General features: G+C 32.5%; 1 protein-coding gene and 2 pseudogenes across 1 annotated transcript; 1 reads left to right on the top strand and 2 right to left on the bottom strand.

The window, feature by feature from the left end:
* Positions 1-449: 449 nt before the first annotated feature.
* On the bottom strand, positions 450-6,584 carry LOC148170573 (uncharacterized; annotated as a pseudogene).
* A 619-nt stretch (positions 6,585-7,203) lies between these two features.
* Positions 7,204-16,409, bottom strand: LOC148170572 (uncharacterized). Its single transcript, XM_088041343.1, has 4 exons — positions 16,316-16,409; positions 15,701-16,251; positions 15,547-15,648; positions 7,204-7,338 (listed from the first exon to the last, which is right to left on the bottom strand). Exons 1-4 carry the CDS (start codon positions 16,407-16,409, stop codon positions 7,204-7,206), a joined length of 882 nt encoding a protein of 293 aa, XP_087897469.1.
* Positions 14,687-21,291, top strand: LOC148170571 (uncharacterized; annotated as a pseudogene).

Raw genomic sequence — 21,291 nt, 5'->3', positions numbered from 1 at the left:
TTCTGTGTTTAAAATTAGGTTTGTTTATCGCTTTTTGTAATTTTTCTTCATCACAATATAATTTAATATTTTGTTGGTTTCTAACAGATTGCATAGACTTACCATATGGTGCATTAACCATTAGTTTCCAGAAATCTTTTTCAAAATCATTTTTCGCCTTCTGTCTTTGTTAAGTATTAAATTTTACATATGGTGCTATGAAATTTGACTGAGTAAATTGTATACCTCTGTGAACCTTTGTTATTCTAATACCTAAACTTTTGTAAAGTTTTAATGTTTTGTAATGAATTATATAATTTTTCTTATCATAGAAATGACAAAGTAGTTTTTCTACTTTTCCGCCCGGGGGAATTTTATTTTCCGGAGCCAAAGGCAAGTCATTGAATTTGTTATGAATAGCCAAGTCTACAGGTAATGCTAAATCGACTTCTAAAACATAACCGGTATCACTATCTGATAACAGTATACCATCAACATTTTTAATTTCATCACAAGTCAACCATTTAAAGTTTTTTTCTGGTTCTCTCTGAGATAAAGCCCATCCATATAGATTATTAGCATCTATATAGATAATCTGAGTATTTTCATCTGCCTGCGAATACCTGTTACTACACTGTGAAATACCTCCTCTAATTCCGTTTTCAAAAAACAAATACATTTCATAATCAGTTAATAATTCCAACTTCACTGAAGTATATTTGAGCATACAGTCCCAAGCTAACCCCGGAGTTGTATAATACCAAACAGGATCCAGTCCATAACTCTTTTCTAAACATAAATCTCTAAAATTTTCAAATACATCAGTTAATAGCAAAACATCTAGTTTTAAGTATAAATCATGCCATTCACCCAAGTTTTCAATTTTAAAATATTTCCATACTTTCACTGCATGTTTGAATTCTTCTTGAGAAATTCCTTCTTTTGTGAGCGAAGAATAAAATTTATCTATTGATGGAAGTTTTGTTTCAGAAAATTCCTTTTCTAATTATCTTGCTTTTTTCTTTCCTAAATAACACATCTAATTCATGATTTGAAAAGTATTTAATTATTTCTCTCAACTGACTTGATTCCAGGTTAGATGACAAATTGTCTAGGCTACTTGCTAAAAATCTAAATGAATCGATAAATCTCAGTTCGATATATCCATTATCATCCATTCTTAAAATTTTACTGAAAGAAATATATTTCTCTTCGTTATTAGGTATTAATTTCAATTGACTTTTATCTTCTCCTAGATTTTTTATAAACAAATGACAATCGTAAGCGCTTAAATTATGAAACAAAATTGGAATAAACAATGGTTGTCTATATTTCAAATTGCATTTTCTACAAGCAGCTCCTCTATATTTTCCAGTGTAGTGATCATGATCTCTTACTTTTGGGTTTTCTATAGAAAAAAGATAACAAATTTTTGTTTTTTTATATTCTTCTAGTTCGATATCTTTTATGGGTTTATTTTCTTTTAATAACTTGTATATTGTTCTGGCATATTCAGTTATTCATTTTATAAAACATTTATCACTTTCCTCTCCTCTGTAAATTTCCAATGGGTTACCAATATTATTATAAGCACTCTTAATGTATAATCCATAACCACAGGGAATATGAAATTGTGTTTTATGAGTATATGATGATTCAGGATTTGGTTCGCATGTATGAATAGGTTTCAGAATAGATTCAAAATCAGAATAAATTACATTCTTTGAATATTTTTAAATTTTAATATATTATCTTCAGGCATGTTCGGAACACATGGTTCATTACTAAAGCACACATTTTGATGTTTCTTTAAAGCATCTTCAGTTCTAGTGGAGTAGTTTAAACATCTTCTACAGAAATGTTTTTTGTTTCTATTTACTTCCAACTGATCATTCAACAATCGACTCAAATTCTTGATCCAACAATAATGATTTTTGTCTTTATTTCCAAAGTATAGTAAGTCGATATTCATTTCATATATTTGCTTATTATTATGATACAAAGGATAAAATATTTGTTCTTCGTAACTAAACACGGTAACATTAATTTTATTATGTGATTCAAATTTAGGTATGTCCTGGATTTTGACAGGAATTTAATTCATTTATATATTCCGGCTTATTATAATGATTCAGTCTATCTACGTGTTCTTTTGCTTGATGTAAACATGATATTACGCTGTACATAAAGCATTTATTATCGTTGTTTTTAACATTAACGCAAGCTTTTTTATCTTTAATCCACTTGGGTAATTCTACATATGAATTTCCGCTTAACGGTGTATATTTGTTTATATTAATGCGCAAATAATTTATATTTTTCAAAGTCCATCCAGATCCCTTATCTTGCAATTCATCACATCTTGATATAAATAAATCCTTTTGTTCATCCCAATATTCCTCCAGATCATCTTGTTCTCTTAGTATAACATTTGGTAACTGAAATTTATGTATCATTATAAAGTCTTCATTTTCGTTTCATAAATTCGCATTCCATCTCTAAATTGATTTTAATATTTTTATGGAGATTTAAAGCATTTATAACTACTTTAATAGCCTTTTCTTTTATCATATCCATATATGTTTCTATATCTATACCTTCTTCTAGATTATTATGCTGATAGGTTAATAATCTTCCTTTAAAAGCAACCTGAACTAAAATAAAATCTGGCTCTGGATTATGTCTTGCTTTATGCAACTGCATTCGACTTTCCTTAATATATTTTCCACATTCATCACACTTGATCTTTTTTACTCTTTCTTTTTTCGGTTTAGAAAATATGCCATCATTAAACGGAAAGCTCTTTTTGTTTTCTCTTGTTATTTTTAATTGCTCTTCAGCATGAATAATCTCGTTTACCAATTCTGCCTTATTGTATCTTTTAATGTATCTTATACCTAAAGATTTTGCCATATTACGTAATTCAAGCAAACGACGACTATTCAAATCATGTTTTAATTTATGCAAATGTATTCGAGTTTCCTCGATATATGTTCCACATATATCACATTTGATCTTCTTTACTCTATTTTTTTTTGGTTTAGCAAATATATCGTCATCAAACTGAAATGTTTTTAGGTTCTTTTTGTTTTCTTTCTCTTTATGTAGCTGCATTCGGGTGCTTTTGATATATTTTCCACATATGTCACACTCGATTTTCTTAACTCTCTTTTCCTTTGGTTTAGCAAATAAATCATCAAATGCTTCGCTCATTATTTTGTTTTCGTTTTTTATTTTCTCATGTAATCGCTCTTCAGCTTTAATAATAGCTTTAATCAAGTCTGCTTTATTATATTTTCTAATATATTTGATGTCTAATGATTTTGCAATATTAAACAGATCAGATAAACGTAGATTACTCAAGTTCCTTCGTTCCATTTATTATGGAAAAAAATCTAACAAACAATTTTTAGCAAATAAATAAATTCAATCCATTTTTATGCAAATCTGTTTTTATATGCCTTTTAAAATTAGTTCTAGTGTAATATCTACCACAAACACATACCAAACGAGTAGAATTAACTGCTTTTTTACATTGTTTACATGTTTTTTCATATTTATTTCTATAGTTATAAAAATCACCTGGACATTTAGGTTCTAAACAAACCGAGCAACGACTAGTCATTTATTAGAAAATTTATTCATCAAAGACTTCAAGATTAGGAAAGTGTATTTTAAGAAAACCTAATTTTGCCAAGTTTAATATATTGTTTTCATACATTTTAAATTGATTATGCATATTTTTAAATACTAATCGTTCAAAGTCATTATTTGGTTTGCTTCTCATATCGTTAAACTTTTTTTGAAACAGTTGCCATGCTTCTTGGTCATCGTTATGTAAGCGATTCATTTAATTTATTACATTTTTTTTCACAAGAAATTATCCATAAACAGTGAGTGCTAAAACACACTGTCCCTGTTTAGGTAAAATTGTGAGAAGCCTCGAGATTCAAAAAATATGTGTTGTATATGGAGGTGATCAATTTAATGTTTATTTAATTAATTGTCGAAAAAAATAATACTTGTAATCAAAGCGATCTAGTGCAATATACGAGGCCTACGTATTATAAAAGTCTACATAAAATGAATGAAAAGCTAGATATCAACCTAGGTTCAAGGGAAAAGACAGCAATTATTTTAGAACATAATAATATAAATAAAGCTATTAGAAATAATTAATAATAATAAAAATCAGGATTATTTTCTTTAATTTTATAATCCAAGAAAGAATTGGGTGTTCGTAATTTTAAATCCCTAATTATATAAAAATTATTAAATACAAATACAAAAACAGCTCAAGAAATTAGAGAATACTATAATATTACTTTGGAAGAAATATTTTATTCATATTTGGAATACACTAAAGACTTTTATTTGAATATAGAAAAATCACTCCATAAAGCAAATTGAAACGATAATCTGAAATTAAGAGAGATTGTCATGTTTTTTAGTCCGCATAAATCTAAGTGTGGGAAAGACATGTTTTCATGATAATTTAATCGATGATGACAACGTAAACAGATAACTCATCTTTTGATAACACAGGTTTACAAAAATTTACAAAAATTTTTGGACTGCAGATGTAAGGATCATTTTTAATGTATTTTGACACGCTGAATTCAAATCTGTGCTCAGTTTTTCTCCATCAAGTCTAGATTTTCAAATAGCATATGATTGTTGACCCCTCGTGATTGGTCGCGGGTCTCTGTCAAACTGAAAATATATGAAAATTCTTGGATGTAACCCACAAAACATGAAAACTTACAAAAGCTTTCAAAAAGCTTGATATTCACTTGACAAAATAACTTAAATTTGAAAGTTTAAAATAAACTTACAATATACTTTGATGTGTAAGTTTCCATCTACACTTAATAGCAACGTTGCGATAAGCTGCCTTACGAAACTTTAGATTAACTTGTTTTGGTAAGTTTATAGTAAGCTTACAGAAAGTTGATGTGGTAAGTACAAATGAAAATGGGCGCATGTGCGTGTACCAATTCAGAGAAGAAACCAAGAATTATAGAAAAAGTGTCATTCGTTCTTGAAGCTAACTATTTATAAGTAGTTCTGTTTTCTTTAACTATAGATGCTGTAAGAAGTTCATTTTCGACAGTCACGAACCGCGAGTTCAAGATGGCTATGATGGATTGGTTCAACCATTCGAGAACGAGGTTGAAGCGGGCTGGCGAAAATCTCGTAAGGGCAGTTGCCGGACCAATTAGTGATTTTTTAGCATAATTCACTACACAAAAGGACTAAAAGACCGCATTAGCAGATTCTAAAATGTTGTTATTTTATGACAGACATTGGCATAATTGACTATTTGACCATTGCTGTCTGATGGTCGGTTTTAGTTTTGAGAAGGGGTGTGGGGTAATCTCGATATGCCTAGCATAAAAAACAAAATTAAGAATCAAGTGCTGTGGCGATTTAGCCCTTCTGTGTAGTGAGTACCCTAATTAAACCATAAAAGCACTATTTGGTGCCGGCAACTATTACAGTTTATAGTTCATCCAAGTTAATCTAAGCTATTATAAAATCATATAAATTTATGTTCTACCGCCTACCACAACCGGACAGCTTTGTGGTATTTTGATATTTATGACGAGACAGCTTGACCTGTTTGGACATAGTATTTTCATCGCAGGGTGCAAATTCGGGTAAATAAACCCTCATTACATGCACTTATGGACCTTTTCAAGCTGTCCCATTGTAGTAGACCAGACATTTTTATAAATTTATGGTATAAATCAGACTAATTTGATGATACTATAAGTTTTTTTACTCATTTTTAACCGTTTTCATTTAGAATTAGATCACGACGACCGACTTTCTTGTTTCTCTTTTATACCATTACCATTATTTTATTATTATTATTGTATTTCGTTTTGAATTTAGAATAAACATCTTTATTTGAAAATTTGAGTTTATTTACAGAACTGCAATTTTAATATAACCTTTCATATGTTAACTTAAAATAACCTTTCTGTTACAATCGTTTTAAAAGCTTGTCGTTTCAAGCTCGCACTAAACTTGTGGTTTCAAGCTTGTGTCAAGCTTATGGTTTCAAGCTTGCACAATCAAGCTTAAGAAAGTCGTTTTCAACGTTTATGCAAGAATTCAGCAAGCTTATCGCAAGTATGCTTGGAAACTTACACTTTGATTCGCAAGTTTGAGGAAAGTTTACATCAAGCTTTTTTTGCTTGGTGGGAAGTTGCTGTAGGTACGTTCTTTTTGGGAAAATCTTGTGAGAAATTACTGGATGACAAGTGCGAAGTCAAATAATAAACGTTTTTATAAACTGAATATAGGTAGGTATGCCCCTTTAATTATTCTATTAATTGCTATCATGTTTTGGGCGTGAAAACAACGTTTCTTCTTTTACGACATTGGAAAACGATACACTATACCACGTGGCTGTTCAGATGTTTCATTTATTTTAATTTTCGACACAACCGTTAAAAATTACCGAAAAGCAGACGACTTATATTTAACTTATAAACTTATAATACTATTAATAAATAACAAGACATTTTATTACTTACCAGCAGCTTTAACAATTAACACCAAACCAACACTGAAACGACTGAAACTGTCAATCATCTGTCAACGCAGAACGCAGCGGAACGGACAAAACTGAATTATCGACCGAAAGAGCGTCGCGCGCCATCCTGGTCTAGATGGCGCTAAGCATATTATCGTTTCAAGACCGACTCTATCCGTATAAGAGGCCTGTTCGCTCCCTATTAAAACGGGTTCCCGTCTAGCAAGCCATGGACGTGCGGATTGTGGCGTCACCTACCTGCTAATTCGAATAACTAAATTGTCAAATCTCCGCTGTCAATCATTTTCCGATTCGTAATTCATCGTTTTGGTGTCTTTAAGTTCCTCTTTTGTGGTTACCAGCATTTCTCATCTAACAAACCAACCCTCTCTTGCGTTCTCCTGCCCACGGGCTTGCTTTGTCTTCGTTACTTCGTGTTCAGGACTCCACTTGACCTTGATGCCGCAGTTTAGAAGAAACGGTGGGTGCTGTGCGGTGTGCGTCTCGTTCATTTTCATTTAGGGGGGTTGTTGATCGAGTACGTCGCCTTTTTTTCACTTTGGCTAACGCGGTTTTAACTATTGAGATCGAATTTCTTTGATCTCCATGGCATGGCTGCACCCGACTACCTTCCGCGGATTGTTTCTTATTAGACGGCACCACTTTGTGAAACGGTTGCGTTATATTGTAGAAAATCTCATGTATCCGTCGATTACTACCCCAAAATCTTCGCGGAGTCCCGCGCAGAGGGTTCTGTTGTTACTTCCGCACCGATAAGGGCTGTCAGACTTTCTCTTCGAACCCGCTTCACGCGCCTGGCGTAGAGAGTCATCATGCGTTCCCAATATTAGCGTAAAAGTGCCTATTTTCGATAAACAGTGTAACTACTGGCGTAATTGACAAATCAACATAACCTATTTGTCTCGTTAGTGCATTGACTTTAACTAAATAACCTAGATGGTGCAAAGTACCCGCCATGATGTTCCTACTCACCAGCCATATTGGAAATAGTGGATTCAAATTTTTAGACAACCCGCAATTCTCAAGACTTATGTTTTACTCTAAGTTGAAATAAACCACCGAAAATAGTTTGAAGAAACATGCAAAATTTAATAAATTATGACTAAAGTTGTATACCAAACAACCAAAATAATAAACAAGAGCTTTAATTAGAAAATGCTAGGTTCTATTTGACCAGTTTAAAAATTTTCGAAACTTATCATTATCACTCCTACATTTTTAAATATTTTTATACAATATAAAAACTACAGACCATTTAGTATTTACACTTATTATTATTAGATTACAATAAATTAGGAACTAGTTTATCAAAAATCACTGGAAATTCTACGGCAGCAAAGAAAAGAAAACAGACTATTTAACTTGACTTTTTACAAATAAATTTTTATTATAAAACTCATTATTTTAATAAATAACGATGCTTGTCAACTTGTGTTAATGACGTCGTCGAAAAAACATCTTAGATAAATTAAAATTACATCTTTTTTGCTTTTCAAAATGTAAAACGGATTTTGCAATATAGGCAACATTTGATACAACGGTGTACCAGATTTATATCATTGCATACACAAATGCTATTTCCAAGATGGCCCATGCCAGGAACACGGATTTCTACCCCCACCACCGGCTTTTCACCGTCTAGGTATATTATATACTTTTCCAATTTGAGACTCGTTTTTATGAGGGTGCTTCTTTGTGTAAAAGTTAAATTTCTTCACAATGCAGACCATAAAGTGCGGTTGCAGGTCATCAGTAGGGTTCGACCAGAACCGCACCGGACACAAAACTTGCATTTGGTGCCAAAGCTATCCGTGACACTAAACCCTAAATATTTTCTTTTATTTTTTTTTAAATATATGTACCAATTTTACTAAGTAGTGTTAGGATTTATTACATTTGCTAAATTTTAAAAATAAATCAGAAAAAAATTAGAAAATGTCAGCAGCCCTTCCTGGTTTGAGATCTCTCGGACTACCTAGGAAATAATTTATGGCAGGGTTCTTTACAACCTTGAAACCACTGATAATGTTAGCGGTAACCGTTATTGCAGGGCCATAATAACGAGTCTCAACTTGGAAAAGTGTAACATGTCACTGCGTTAGTGACAATGACTGTCCCAGTAGTAGGGGAAAATATCACAAGACGGCGCCACAATCCGCACTTTTTGACAGGAACTTCTAAAAGGCCCGAGCGGACAGGCCTCTTAAGGATATAGTCGGCCTTGATCGTTTTTATTATAAAAATGTGTAATCACAAAATAAAAAGCCTCAAATTTAGTAAGTTGTGTAACAAAAACAAATTATACTTATACCGTTCGCACCGTTACTACAAAACAATAATGACATTATTGGTTGCCTACCGTTGAATACAACAAACAATTTCTATAACGGGAAAAACGAGTTCTAGGGTATTTTTGAGGGATGTTTATAGACCATACCAAGATACATATAAGACTGGTACGTCAACTCCCTACTGTAAAAATGTGTCGTATTTTTGGGTCCAGATAAAACCTCACATAGATGGCGACACTCTAGCGAAGGACTGTCAGGTAATTGTCAATTTGTGATTTTGAGGTTAAGAAAATTTTGTACTGATCTTCATGTTGATTAAGGAGTAATTTTTCAAATAAATATGTAGGTGTATATTACCGAAGGAACTCTAAAAATAGAAACATCACTGTTTAAAGGGCCCCACAAACCTCGTTCTTGCACGACGTGTTTGAACGACGGTTTCGACGGTTGGAACGAAACGGTCGGAAAAACCGAGGTCTGTGGGCAAAAACCGCCGTGTTGACCGACAGTTTTACCCACAGACCTCGGTTTTTCCGACCGTTGAAACCGTCGTTCAAACACGTCGTCCAAGAACGAGGTTTGTGGGGCCCTTAAAAGTTTAACGTGTCCACAAATGACGCACTTCTTCATTTTTAACCTTTACACTGCTCGGCCCGGAAAAATCCACAAAATAATATTTCGCTCAAACTGCTCCGAACGGATATATTCGCATTGATTGCAATGGTCAACTGCTCAAAACAAACACAGTCACAATAGCTTTAATTTTTTTAAATACATTTTTTTTACCGTTCCCTGCTCAGAAAGTATATATCCGTCTACGACTAAAATTCATTTGAAATCTATTCCATACATTTTTTTATCCACGCAGTTTAAAAGTAGGTCCGAACTAAGGGCCAGGTAATATCACCATAATAATCAGCTCTCATCTCAATGTTACCTTGTTAATATATTGACTTTGTGGAAAATTAAAATCTCTATGAACATTTGTAAAACTAGTTAATCGGCCCAGTGCTCAAGACGTTAATAAACGCCAAGGCAAAACAGCGATCAACTGCTCGGAACGTATATTAACGCAGGAGCTGACAAACCGCGCAGAGTTACAAAAAATTTTCCAAAAAACATTGCGCAGTGAAAAGGTTAATGGTTCTTGTTTAATGTTTAAACACAAAATCACCGTACAGAGAACTGAAAAACTGTGTCTTTTATTAGTAACGGTTGGGTTACGGGTTGAGGTAACGGCTTTCAGTTTAAGATTGACAGTTAATTGACAATTGTCAGTACGATGACAGTCCTACACTATCCTAGCGAGTGTTTGACCTGGGCCCAAAATTACGACACAAAATGGCTACCGAGTTGGCGTACCAGTCTTCTATCTATCTTGGACCATACCAACGCTCGAGCATCGGCCGTCTTCTGTTTAATGAAAAAGTCAAAATGCGTTATTCGTTATTAAATTTAAACGCTGGACGATCGAGCGTAATATAGCTATTTATTTGAGAAGGATATTAAGTAATTTATAATGAACGAGGACGTTACTTGTTAACGTCCGAGTTTTTTATGAATTACTTAATATCCGTAGTAAATACAAAGCTTTATCGAAACATGTACGAAGGTGGCAATGTTACCACTCAACAGTTCTGCAAATTTCCAATTTTTGACGGAAGTTTTGAACGCGATGAAACAGCGAGAAAAGCATTATCCAAGATATTTTATGTTAGAATTAATATAAATAAATGCAGATCTTCAGAATGTTTTTAATTTTGGTCTTTGGAGTTGCTTTCGTTTGCATAAAAACGTTGAATATTATGGATTAATGGCAACTGTGTTATTATGAAACGGTAACTATGCTATTATGAAACAGTAACTATGCTATTATGAATTATTTGTATCATCACTATTATGATGTACTTTACACGTAAGCATACAAAGGTATTAGATACATCTTAATGTTCATGTTTCGATAAAATAAATTTAGATACAATTGTTATAATTTGGACAAAGACCTCATGAGCGTCCACGGTGAATCGAGTATATACGGTGGCCGCATCTCTCTAGCCGAACAGAATGATGACGTCACAATCGCCCTGTAGACAGCGCTTGCATGAACATTTTACGATTATTTCAATTAAATTTCGCAGAAATAATGTTTAAACTTTTATTAACATATCAGAAAATTATACAGCGATTCTTTTCACTTTAGGGAAAAGCATTTTCAAACCATTTCTTAGCTATAATTTAGCAGAAATATTATTTTAACAGTAGACTATAAAATGTTACTTCTGGACCACGGCATTTGGCGTCTTAAAAATCACGGCAAAATCCTACAAATTTAACTGTTTGCCTAAAAGCAAACAACCAAAAAAGGGCTAAAACCCTTTAAAAAGCATTAATTTTTATGCACCCCAAAAGTACCCAAATATCTGTAGACCACCAAAAATTGGGCACACGAAAAAACGGGGTAGAATTCTACAAATTTAGTGTTTTTCCAAAAGTAGACAACCAAAAACGTTCCAAAAAACTTAGAAAATGCCTTGTTTTTAAACACCCCAAAATGGCTTTCTATTTCTGGACCAGGGCATTTGGCGTGTTAAAAAACAGGACAGAATCCTACAAATTTAGCTGTTTGCTCAAAAGTCAACAACCAAAAAAGGCATTAATTTTTATCCACTCCAAAAGTACCCAAATATCTGTAGACCACCAAAAATTGGTCACATGAAAAAACCGTTAAAATCTCCCAAAATAATGCAAAATCATCTCAAGAGCACTCTGAAAAACTTTCCAAATCCGTTGTTTTTAGACATTCCAAATGGCTTTGTATTTCTGGACCAGACCAGTTGGCGCATGCAAAAAAAAGTAAAAACATTACCAAATCAAAGAGGTATATTTGGCGCCCTACAAAACAAGGCAGGATCCTAAAAATTTATGTTTTCCCAAAAGTTAACAACCGAAAAAGACATAAAATCCTTCAAAAATCATAGTTTTTAATGTGAGCAAAAAATACTCTAAAGTTTCTTTTCTTGTAAATCAATAGCCCATCAGAAATTGGACATATGAGAAAACTGTTGTAAATCATCCAAAATCAAACCTAATTATGTTAAAAGCACCCAAAAAAAACCTTACCAGAATTCCTTGTTTTGAGTCACCCCAAAATGTATTTACTTCTAGACCAATACATTGGCGCATGCGAAAAATTCACCGGTCGGAATGGCGACTGGTAAAAATATTAGACAAATAAGAGCTCTTGTTTTTAAATACCTCAAAATAGATGAACCAAGTATTATGCTTCCCATCTACGATTATGCACATTGTTAATATTAGTTAATAAAAATCTGCCATCTAGCAGACAAAAAGAGAATAAAGTCTTCCTGTCTGCGACTCACAGATCGTTAAACCTAGCTTAATTGTCTATGCTGTGACTAAACATAAGGCCCTTTAAAATTTTTTGGAATTTTTTGATTCGTTTTGAAATTCAGGCGAAGCCCTCATGAGCGTCCACACAGTGGACTAGTGCGTAGCATGCGGAGCGAATTTTATTTTACAACTAGAATATATTCTATCGCTATGAAAAAGATTTTGCGCTTTATCAAGATTTGAACACGCAACAAATGAGCGCACATGTTTAAAGTGCGACGCTTAAACTTCCGGGCTAACACGGTTCTGTTTTATCAGCACGCCTATAATGGATTTTATACAAACGGTTTCGGATTGAATGTATTACGTTTATGCTAATTTTCTTATTAATTAAAAAAAATAAATTTGCTTCGCATGCTACGCACTAGTCCACTGTGTGGACGCTCATGAGGTCTTTGTCCAAATTTAATTATAACAAATTATAACAATTGTATCTAAATTTATTTATTACGCTCGATCGTCCAGCGTTTAAATTTAATAACGAATAACGCATTTTGACTTTTGAGCGTTTTCATTAAATAGAAGACGGCCGATGCTCGAGCGTTGGTATGGTCTATAAACATCCCTCAAAAATACGCTAGAACTCGTTTTTCCCGTTATAGAAATTGTTTGTTGTATTCAACGGTAGGCAACCAATAATGTCATTATTGTTTCGTAGTAACCCTGCGAACGGTATAAGTATAATTTGTTTTTGTTACACAACTTACTAAATTTGAGGTTTTTTTATTTTGTGATTACACATTTTTATAATAAAAACGATCAAGGCCGACTATATCCTTAAGAGGCCTGTCCGCTCGGGCCTTTTAGAAGTTCCTGTCAAAAAGTGCGGATTGTGGCGCCGTCTTGTGAAATTTTCCCCTACTACTGGGACAGTCATTGTCAGTAACGCAGTGACGTGTTATAATATACCTAGACGGTGAAAAGCCGGTGGTGGTGGTAGAAATCCGTGTTCCTGGCATGGGCCATCTTGGAAATAGCATTTGTGTATGCAATGATATAAATCTGGTACACCGGTGTATCAAATGTTGCCTATATTGCAAAATCCGTTTTACATTTTGAAAAGCAAAAAAGATGTAATTTTAATTTATCTAAGATGTTTTTTCGACGACGTCATTAACACAAGTTGACAAGCATCGTTATTTATTAAAATAATGAGTTTTATAATAAAAATTTATTTGTAAAAAGTCAAGTTAAATAGTCTGTTTTCTTTTCTTTGCTGCCGTAGAATTTCCAGTGATTTTTGATAAACTAGTTCCTAATTTATTGTAATCTAATAATAATAAGTGTAAATACTAAATGGTCTGTAGTTTTTATATTGTATAAAAATATTTAAAAATGTAGGAGTGATAATGATAAGTTTCGAAAATTTTTAAACTGGTCAAATAGAACCTAGCATTTTCTAATTAAAGCTCTTGTTTATTATTTTGGTTGTTTGGTATACAACTTTAGTCATAATTTATTAAATTTTGCATGTTTCTTCAAACTATTTTCGGTGGTTTATTTCAACTTAGAGTAAAACATTACTCTTGAGAATTGCGGGTTGTCTAAAAATTTGAATCCACTATTTCCAATATGGCTGGTGAGTAGGAACATCATGGCGGGTACTTTGCACCATCTAGGTTATTTAGTTAAAGTCAATGCACTAACAAGACAAATAGGTTATGTTGATTTGTCAATTACGCCAGTAGTTACACTGTTTATCGAAAATAGGCACTTTTACGCTAATATTGGGAACGCATGATGACTCTCTACGCCAGGCGCGTGAAGCGGGTTCGAAGAGAAAGTCTGACAGCCCTTATCGGTGCGGAAGTAACAACAGAACCCTCTGCGCGGGACTCCGCGAAGATTTTGGGGTAGTAATCGACGGATACATGAGATTTTCTACAATATAACGCAACCGTTTCATAAAGTGGTGCCGTCTAATAAGAAACAATCCGCGGAAGGTAGTCGGGTGCAGCCATGCCATGGAGATCAAAGAAATTCGATCTCAATAGTTAAAACCGCGTTAGCCAAAGTGAAAAAAAGGCGACGTACTCGATCAACAACCCCCCTAAATGAAAATGAACGAGACGCACACCGCACAGCACCCACCGTTTCTTCTAAACTGCGGCATCAAGGTCAAGTGGAGTCCTGAACACGAAGTAACGAAGACAAAGCAAGTCCGTGGGCAGGAGAACGCAAGAGAGGGTTGGTTTGTTAGATGAGAAATGCTGGTAACCACAAAAGAGGAACTTAAAGACACCAAAACGATGAATTACGAATCGGAAAATGATTGACAGCGGAGATTTGACAATTTAGTTATTCGAATTAGCAGGTAGGTGACGCCACAATCCGCACGTCCATGGCTTGCTAGACGGGAACCCGTTTTAATAGGGAGCGAACAGGCCTCTTATACGGATAGAGTCGGTCTTGAAACGGTAATATGCTTAGCGCCATCTAGACCAGGATGGCGCGCGACGCTCTTTCGGTCGATAATTCAGTTTTGTCCGTTCCGCTGCGTTCTGCGTTGACAGATGATTGACAGTTTCAGTCGTTTCAGTTTTGGTTTGGTGTTAATTGTTAAAGCTGCTGGTAAGTAATAAAATGTCTTGTTATTTATTAATAGTATTATAAGTTTATAAGTTAAATATAAGTCGTCTGCTTTTCGGTAATTTTTAACGGTTGTGTCGAAAATTAAAATAAATGAAACATCTGAACAGCCACGTGGTATAGTGTATCGTTTTCCAATGTCGTAAAAGAAGAAACGTTGTTTTCACGCCCAAAACATGATAGCAATTAATAGAATAATTAAAGGGGCATACCTACCTATATTCAGTTTATAAAAACGTTTATTATTTGACTTCGCACTTGTCATCCAGTAATTTCTCACAAGATTTTCCCAAAAAGAACGTACCATCGGTGCCCTTTAAAAACTGGTACGAATTGACAACTGATTAGTGTCAAAAATTGAAAATTTGTATCGTGTTAACCTGGGTTTTGTGAGAATTATTAAATTAGGTTATAACTGCCATGACGTTAGATGACAACTTGTCAAATTGTTTTTCTGAATAAATAATTGTAAAACACAGAGTAATTCGAAAAATAACAAATTAAGCATTTATGAGTATTTAAAGCAACTGAACTAATATTTGGTCATAGCGCCGTTGCTGTCTATTACACTCTGGAGACGGCGGGGCATAGAAGAAACTAGGTGCGCTGTAAATTGGGGAGTAATGCTTTCCCAAAACTGAACAATACTCTGACGAAGTTCGTCTCCATTTCTTGGACGAAAATCGTTGGTATAAATGACCTTTCTCATACGTGCCCAAACATTTTCGCCTTGGCCGCCCAAGGTAAAACATTTACGCCTTGTTCTTCTAAATATTCATTTACTATCCGAGCTTTGTGGACCGGACAGATGTCCTACAATAACACATTGAAAAAATATATTTTAAAATAGTAAATCAACACCAACGTGCTGGAATATAAAATTTTCAACATTATCAAATACTGGTAGCACCGATGGGAGCATTACATCTCGCAAAATGTTTCGGTAAACAGCCGCATTAAGTCGTTCTTCTATTATTAGGCAGACTCCAGGACCCATGCCACTAATCCAACCCCATACGTTAACGGAAAATCGACCTGATTTACTGTAGTCGTGCACATATCTCTCATTATATCTCATCCCATCAGGTCTATAAACCCTGATGTGTCCATTATTACACGATTGAAAAGTTTTTTCATCAGAAAATATTACTCTGTCCCACATGTCTTGCGGTTCATTAACATATTGTTGAGCAAACAGTATTCTTTGTGCTTTATTTTCTTCCGTTAAAAATATTTTGTTTGCCGCACATCGATTCCGTAGTTCAGTTTCACGCACTCGTTTACGGGCGGTTTTCAAAGATGCCGGAAAAAGAGTTGCTTGTCTAGCAGATATGACGCTTTCAAAAGAATTTTCTCTTAGATAATTCGTTAGCTGCAGATCGTCCTGGGGAGTGGTAACTCGCGGTCTTGCGGAACCTGCTTTTCTGACGATGCTCCCGTACTCATTAATTTTTTTTTGCAAGCAAAACCGTACTCTTACTCACACCTAATTCATTGCTAATTTGACGAATTGAAACCCCATCCCTTAAACGCACTGCGATTGTCTCTTTTTGAATGTTATTTAGTCTCGGCATGCTGACATTTACTGGATGTGACAAATCAACCGACGCTGACAAATAAATTGACAATAATTGTAAAGCAACATTTACAGCAAACAAATTTTTGCTGTACCAGTTTTTAAAGGGCACCGATGGTACCTACAGCAACTTACATCCAAGAATTTTCAGAATTTACATTAGGGAATGTTTGGATACAAATGACACTGGGTAGGTAGGTTTAGGTTATAATTATCACAGCCACGCAAAACATACTCACAACATACACTTTCTACTTGCCATTTCTGAATATATTTTCAGTTTGACAGAGACCCGCGACCAATCACGAGGGGTCAACAATCATATGCTATTTCAAAATCTATACTTGATGGAGAAAAACTGAGCACAGATTTGAATTCAGCGTGTCAAAATACATTAAAAATGATCCTTACATCTGCAGTCCAAAAATTTTTGTTATCAAAAGATGAGTTATCTGTTTACGTTGTCATCATCGATTAAATTATCATGAAAACATGTCTTTCCCACACTTAGATTTATGCGGACTAAAAAACATGACAATCTCTCTTAATTTCAGATTATCGTTTCAATTTGCTTTATCTGATTCTCTTTATGGAGTGATTTTTCTATATTCAAATAAAAGTCTTTAGTGTATTCCAAATATGAATAAAATATTTCTTCCAAAGTAATATTATAGTATTCTCTAATTTCTTGAGCTGTTTTTGTATTTGTATTTAATAATTTTTATATAATTAGGGATTTAAAATTACGAACACCCAATAAAATCCTTATTGTTTTTTTTAAATTATTTGGTGAAACCTATATAATATCTTTTGTTATTATTTTTTTTTATAATATGATAATTCATTTTTAATATTATCATAATTTATTATTTGGTATTGTATTTTATAATTTCCTAAAATTTTCTTTAAATCTTTCTTAATATCGTGTAAATTCAGTGGGAGATAGCTATCCTCCACTGAAATTCCATATTGTATAAAGCATAAAAGATCATTTGTTATTATTATATTTTTCTTTTGAATAACGGAAACCATAGATCGGTAAACCACGTACTCAAATTAATTTTATAGGACTAGTTATTTGTATTTATAAACTCAAACTGGTTTAATGGATTAGGATTAATTTTATATTGCTTTAAAAGATTATATTCGTTACCGTAATTTTCCTATTTATCTACCAACTCTTTTAATTAAAATAATATTTCATAACTTTTTTTGCCTTATTGTTATTCAACATCATTATTAATTCTTTAAAATTTTTAATCATTTTGTATATATTCATTCATTCCATCTACTCTATTTCTTCATATGTAATTTGATTGATTACAAGTATTATTTTTTTCGACAATTAATTAAATAAACATTAAATTGATCACCTCCATATACAACACATATTTTTTGAATCTCGAGGCTTCTCACAATTTTACCTAAACAGGGACAGTGTGTTTTAGCACTCACTGTTTATGGATAATTTCTTGTGAAAAAAAATGTAATAAATTAAATGAATCGCTTACATAACGATGACCAAGAAGCATGGCAACTGTTTCAAAAAAAGTTTAACGATATGAGAAGCAAACCAAATAATGACTTTGAACGATTAGTATTTAAAAATATGCATAATCCATTTAAAATGTATGAAAACAATATGTTAAACTTGGCAAAATTAGGTTTTCTTAAAATACACTTTCCTAATCTTGAAGTCTTTGATGAATAAATTTTCTAATAAATGACTAGTCGTTGCTCGGTTTGTTTAGAACCAAAATGTCCAGGTGATTTTTATAACTATAAAAATAAATATGAAAAAACATGTAAACAATGTAAAAAAGCAGTTAATTCTACTCGTTTGGTATGTGTTTGTGGTAGATATTACACTAGAACTAATTTTAAAAGGCATATAAAAACAGATTTGCATAAAAATGGATTGAATTTATTTATTTGCTAAAAATTGTTTGTTAGATTTTTTTCTATAATAAATGGAACGAAGGAACTTGAGTAATCTACGTTTATCTGATCTGTTTAATATTGCAAAATCATTAGACATCAAATATATTAGAAAATATAATAAAGCAGACTTGATTAAAGCTATTATTAAAGCTGAAGAGCGATTACATGAGAAAATAAAAAACGAAAACAAAATAATGAGCGAAGCATTTGATGATTTATTTGCTAAACCAAAGGAAAAGAGAGTTAAGAAAATCGAGTGTGACATATGTGGAAAATATATCAAAAGCACCCGAATGCAGCTACATAAAGAGAAAGAAAACAAAAAGAACCTAAAAACATTTCAGTTTGATGACGATATATTTGCTAAACCAAAAAAAAATAGAGTAAAGAAGATCAAATGTGATATATGTGGAACATATATCGAGGAAACTCGAATACATTTGCATAAATTAAAACATGATTTGAATAGTCGTCGTTTGCTTGAATTACGTAATATGGCAAAATCTTTAGGTATAAGATACATTAAAAGATACAATAAGGCAGAATTGGTAAACGAGATTATTCATGCTGAAGAGCAATTAAAAATAACAAGAGAAAACAAAAAGAGCTTTCCGTTTAATGATGGCATATTTTCTAAACCGAAAAAAGAAAGAGTAAAAAAGATCAAGTGTGATGAATGTGGAAAATATATTAAGGAAAGTCGAATGCAGTTGCATAAAGCAAGACATAATCCAGAGCCAGATTTTATTTTAGTTCAGGTTGCTTTTAAAGGAAGATTATTAACCTATCAGCATAATAATCTAGAAGAAGGTATAGATATAGAAACATATATGGATATGATAAAAGAAAAGGCTATTAAAGTAGTTATAAATGCTTTAAATCTCCATAAAAATATTAAAATCAATTTAGAGATGGAATGCGAGTTTATGAAACTGGAAAATGAAGACTTTATAATGATACATAAATTTCAGTTACCAAATGTTATACTAAGAGAACAAGATGATCTGGAGGAATATTGGGATGAACAAAAGGATTTATTTATATCAAGATGTGATGAATTGCAAGATAAGGGATCTGGATGGACTGTGAAAAATATAAATTATTTGCGCATTAATATAAACAAATATACACCGTTAAGCGGAAATTCATATGTAGAATTACCCAAGTGGATTAAAGATAAAAAAGCTTGCGTTAATGTTAAAAACAACGATAATAAATGCTTTATGTACAGCGTAATATCATGTTTACATCAAGCAAAAGAACACGTAGATAGACTGAATCATTATAATAAGCCGGAATATATAAATGAATTAAATTCCTGTCAAAATCCAGGACATACCTAAATTTGAATCACATAATAAAATTAATGTTACCGTGTTTAGTTACGAAGAACAAATATTTTATCCTTTGTATCATACTAATAAGCAAATATATGAAATGAATATCGACTTACTATACTTTGGAAATAAAGACAAAAATCATTATTGTTGGATCAAGAATTTGAGTCGATTGTTGAATGATCAGTTGGAAGTAAATAGAAACAAAAAACATTTCTGTAGAAGATGTTTAAACTACTCCACTAGAACTGAAGATGCTTTAAAGAAACATCAAAATGTGTGCTTTAGTAATGAACCATGTGTTCCGAACATGCCTGAAGATAATATATTAAAATTTAAAAATATTCAAAGAATGTAATTTATTCTGATTTTGAATCTATTCTGAAACCTATTCATACATGCGAACCAAATCCTGAATCATCATATACTCATAAAACACAATTTCATATTCCCTGTGGTTATGGATTATACATTAAGAGTGCTTATAATAATATTGGTAACCCATTGGAAATTTACAGAGGAGAGGAAAGTGATAAATGTTTTATAAAAAGAATAACTGAATATGCCAGAACAATATACAAGTTATTAAAAGAAAATAAACCCATAAAAGATATCGAACTAGAAGAATATAAAAAAACAAAAATTTGTTATCTTTTTTCTATAGAAAACCCAAAAGTAAGAGATCATGATCACTACACTGGAAAATATAGAGGAGCTGCTTGTAGAAAATACAATTTGAAATATAGACAACCATTGTTTATTCCAATTTTGTTTCATAATTTAAGCGCTTACGATTGTCATTTGTTTATAAAAAATCTAGGAGAAGATAAAAGTCAATTGAAATTAATACCTAATAACGAAGAGAAATATATTTCTTTCAGTAAAATTTTAAGAATGGATGATAATGGATATATCGAACTGAGATTTATCGATTCATTTAGATTTTTAGCAAGTAGCCTAGACAATTTGTCATCTAACCTGGAATCAAGTCAGTTGAGAGAAATAATTAAATACTTTTCAAATCATGAATTAGATGTGTTATTTAGGAAAGAAAAAAGCAAGATAATTAGAAAAGGAATTTTCTGAAACAAAACTTCCATCAATAGATAAATTTTATTCTTCGCTCACAAAAGAAGGAATTTCTCAAGAAGAATTCAAACATGCAGTGAAAGTATGGAAATATTTTAAAATTGAAAACTTGGGTGAATGGCATGATTTATACTTAAAACTAGATGTTTTGCTATTAACTGATGTATTTGAAAATTTTAGAGATTTATGTTTAGAAAAGAGTTATGGACTGGATCCTGTTTGGTATTATACAACTCCGGGGTTAGCTTGGGACTGTATGCTCAAATATACTTCAGTGAAGTTGGAATTATTAACTGATTATGAAATGTATTTGTTTTTTGAAAACGGAATTAGAGGAGGTATTTCACAGTGTAGTAACAGGTATTCGCAGGCAGATGAAAATACTCAGATTATCTATATAGATGCTAATAATCTATATGGATGGGCTTTATCTCAGAGAGAACCAGAAAAAAACTTTAAATGGTTGACTTGTGATGAAATTAAAAATGTTGATGGTATACTGTTATCAGATAG

This window comes from Gnatocerus cornutus, chromosome 7 (genome assembly GCF_029298725.1).
Source record: "Gnatocerus cornutus isolate USDA-ARS CGAHR chromosome 7, icGnaCorn1.1, whole genome shotgun sequence".
In the NCBI taxonomy this organism is placed as follows: Eukaryota; Metazoa; Arthropoda; class Insecta; order Coleoptera; family Tenebrionidae; genus Gnatocerus; species Gnatocerus cornutus.
Note: the sequence above shows the minus strand (reverse complement) of the source record. Positions and strands in the feature narration are given on the sequence as shown.

Coding starts and splice junctions, on each gene's coding strand:
- LOC148170572 (XM_088041343.1), bottom strand. CDS start 16,409: ATGCCGAGACTAAATAACATTCAAAAAGAGACAATCGCAGTGCGTTTA. Junction 16,252..16,315: donor TAGCAATGAATTAGGTGTGA/GTAAGAGTACGG, acceptor TCAGAAAAGCAG/GTTCCGCAAGACCGCGAGTT. Junction 7,339..15,546: donor AGGCGAAAATGTTTGGGCAC/GTATGAGAAAGG, acceptor TCTCTACGCCAG/GCGCGTGAAGCGGGTTCGAA.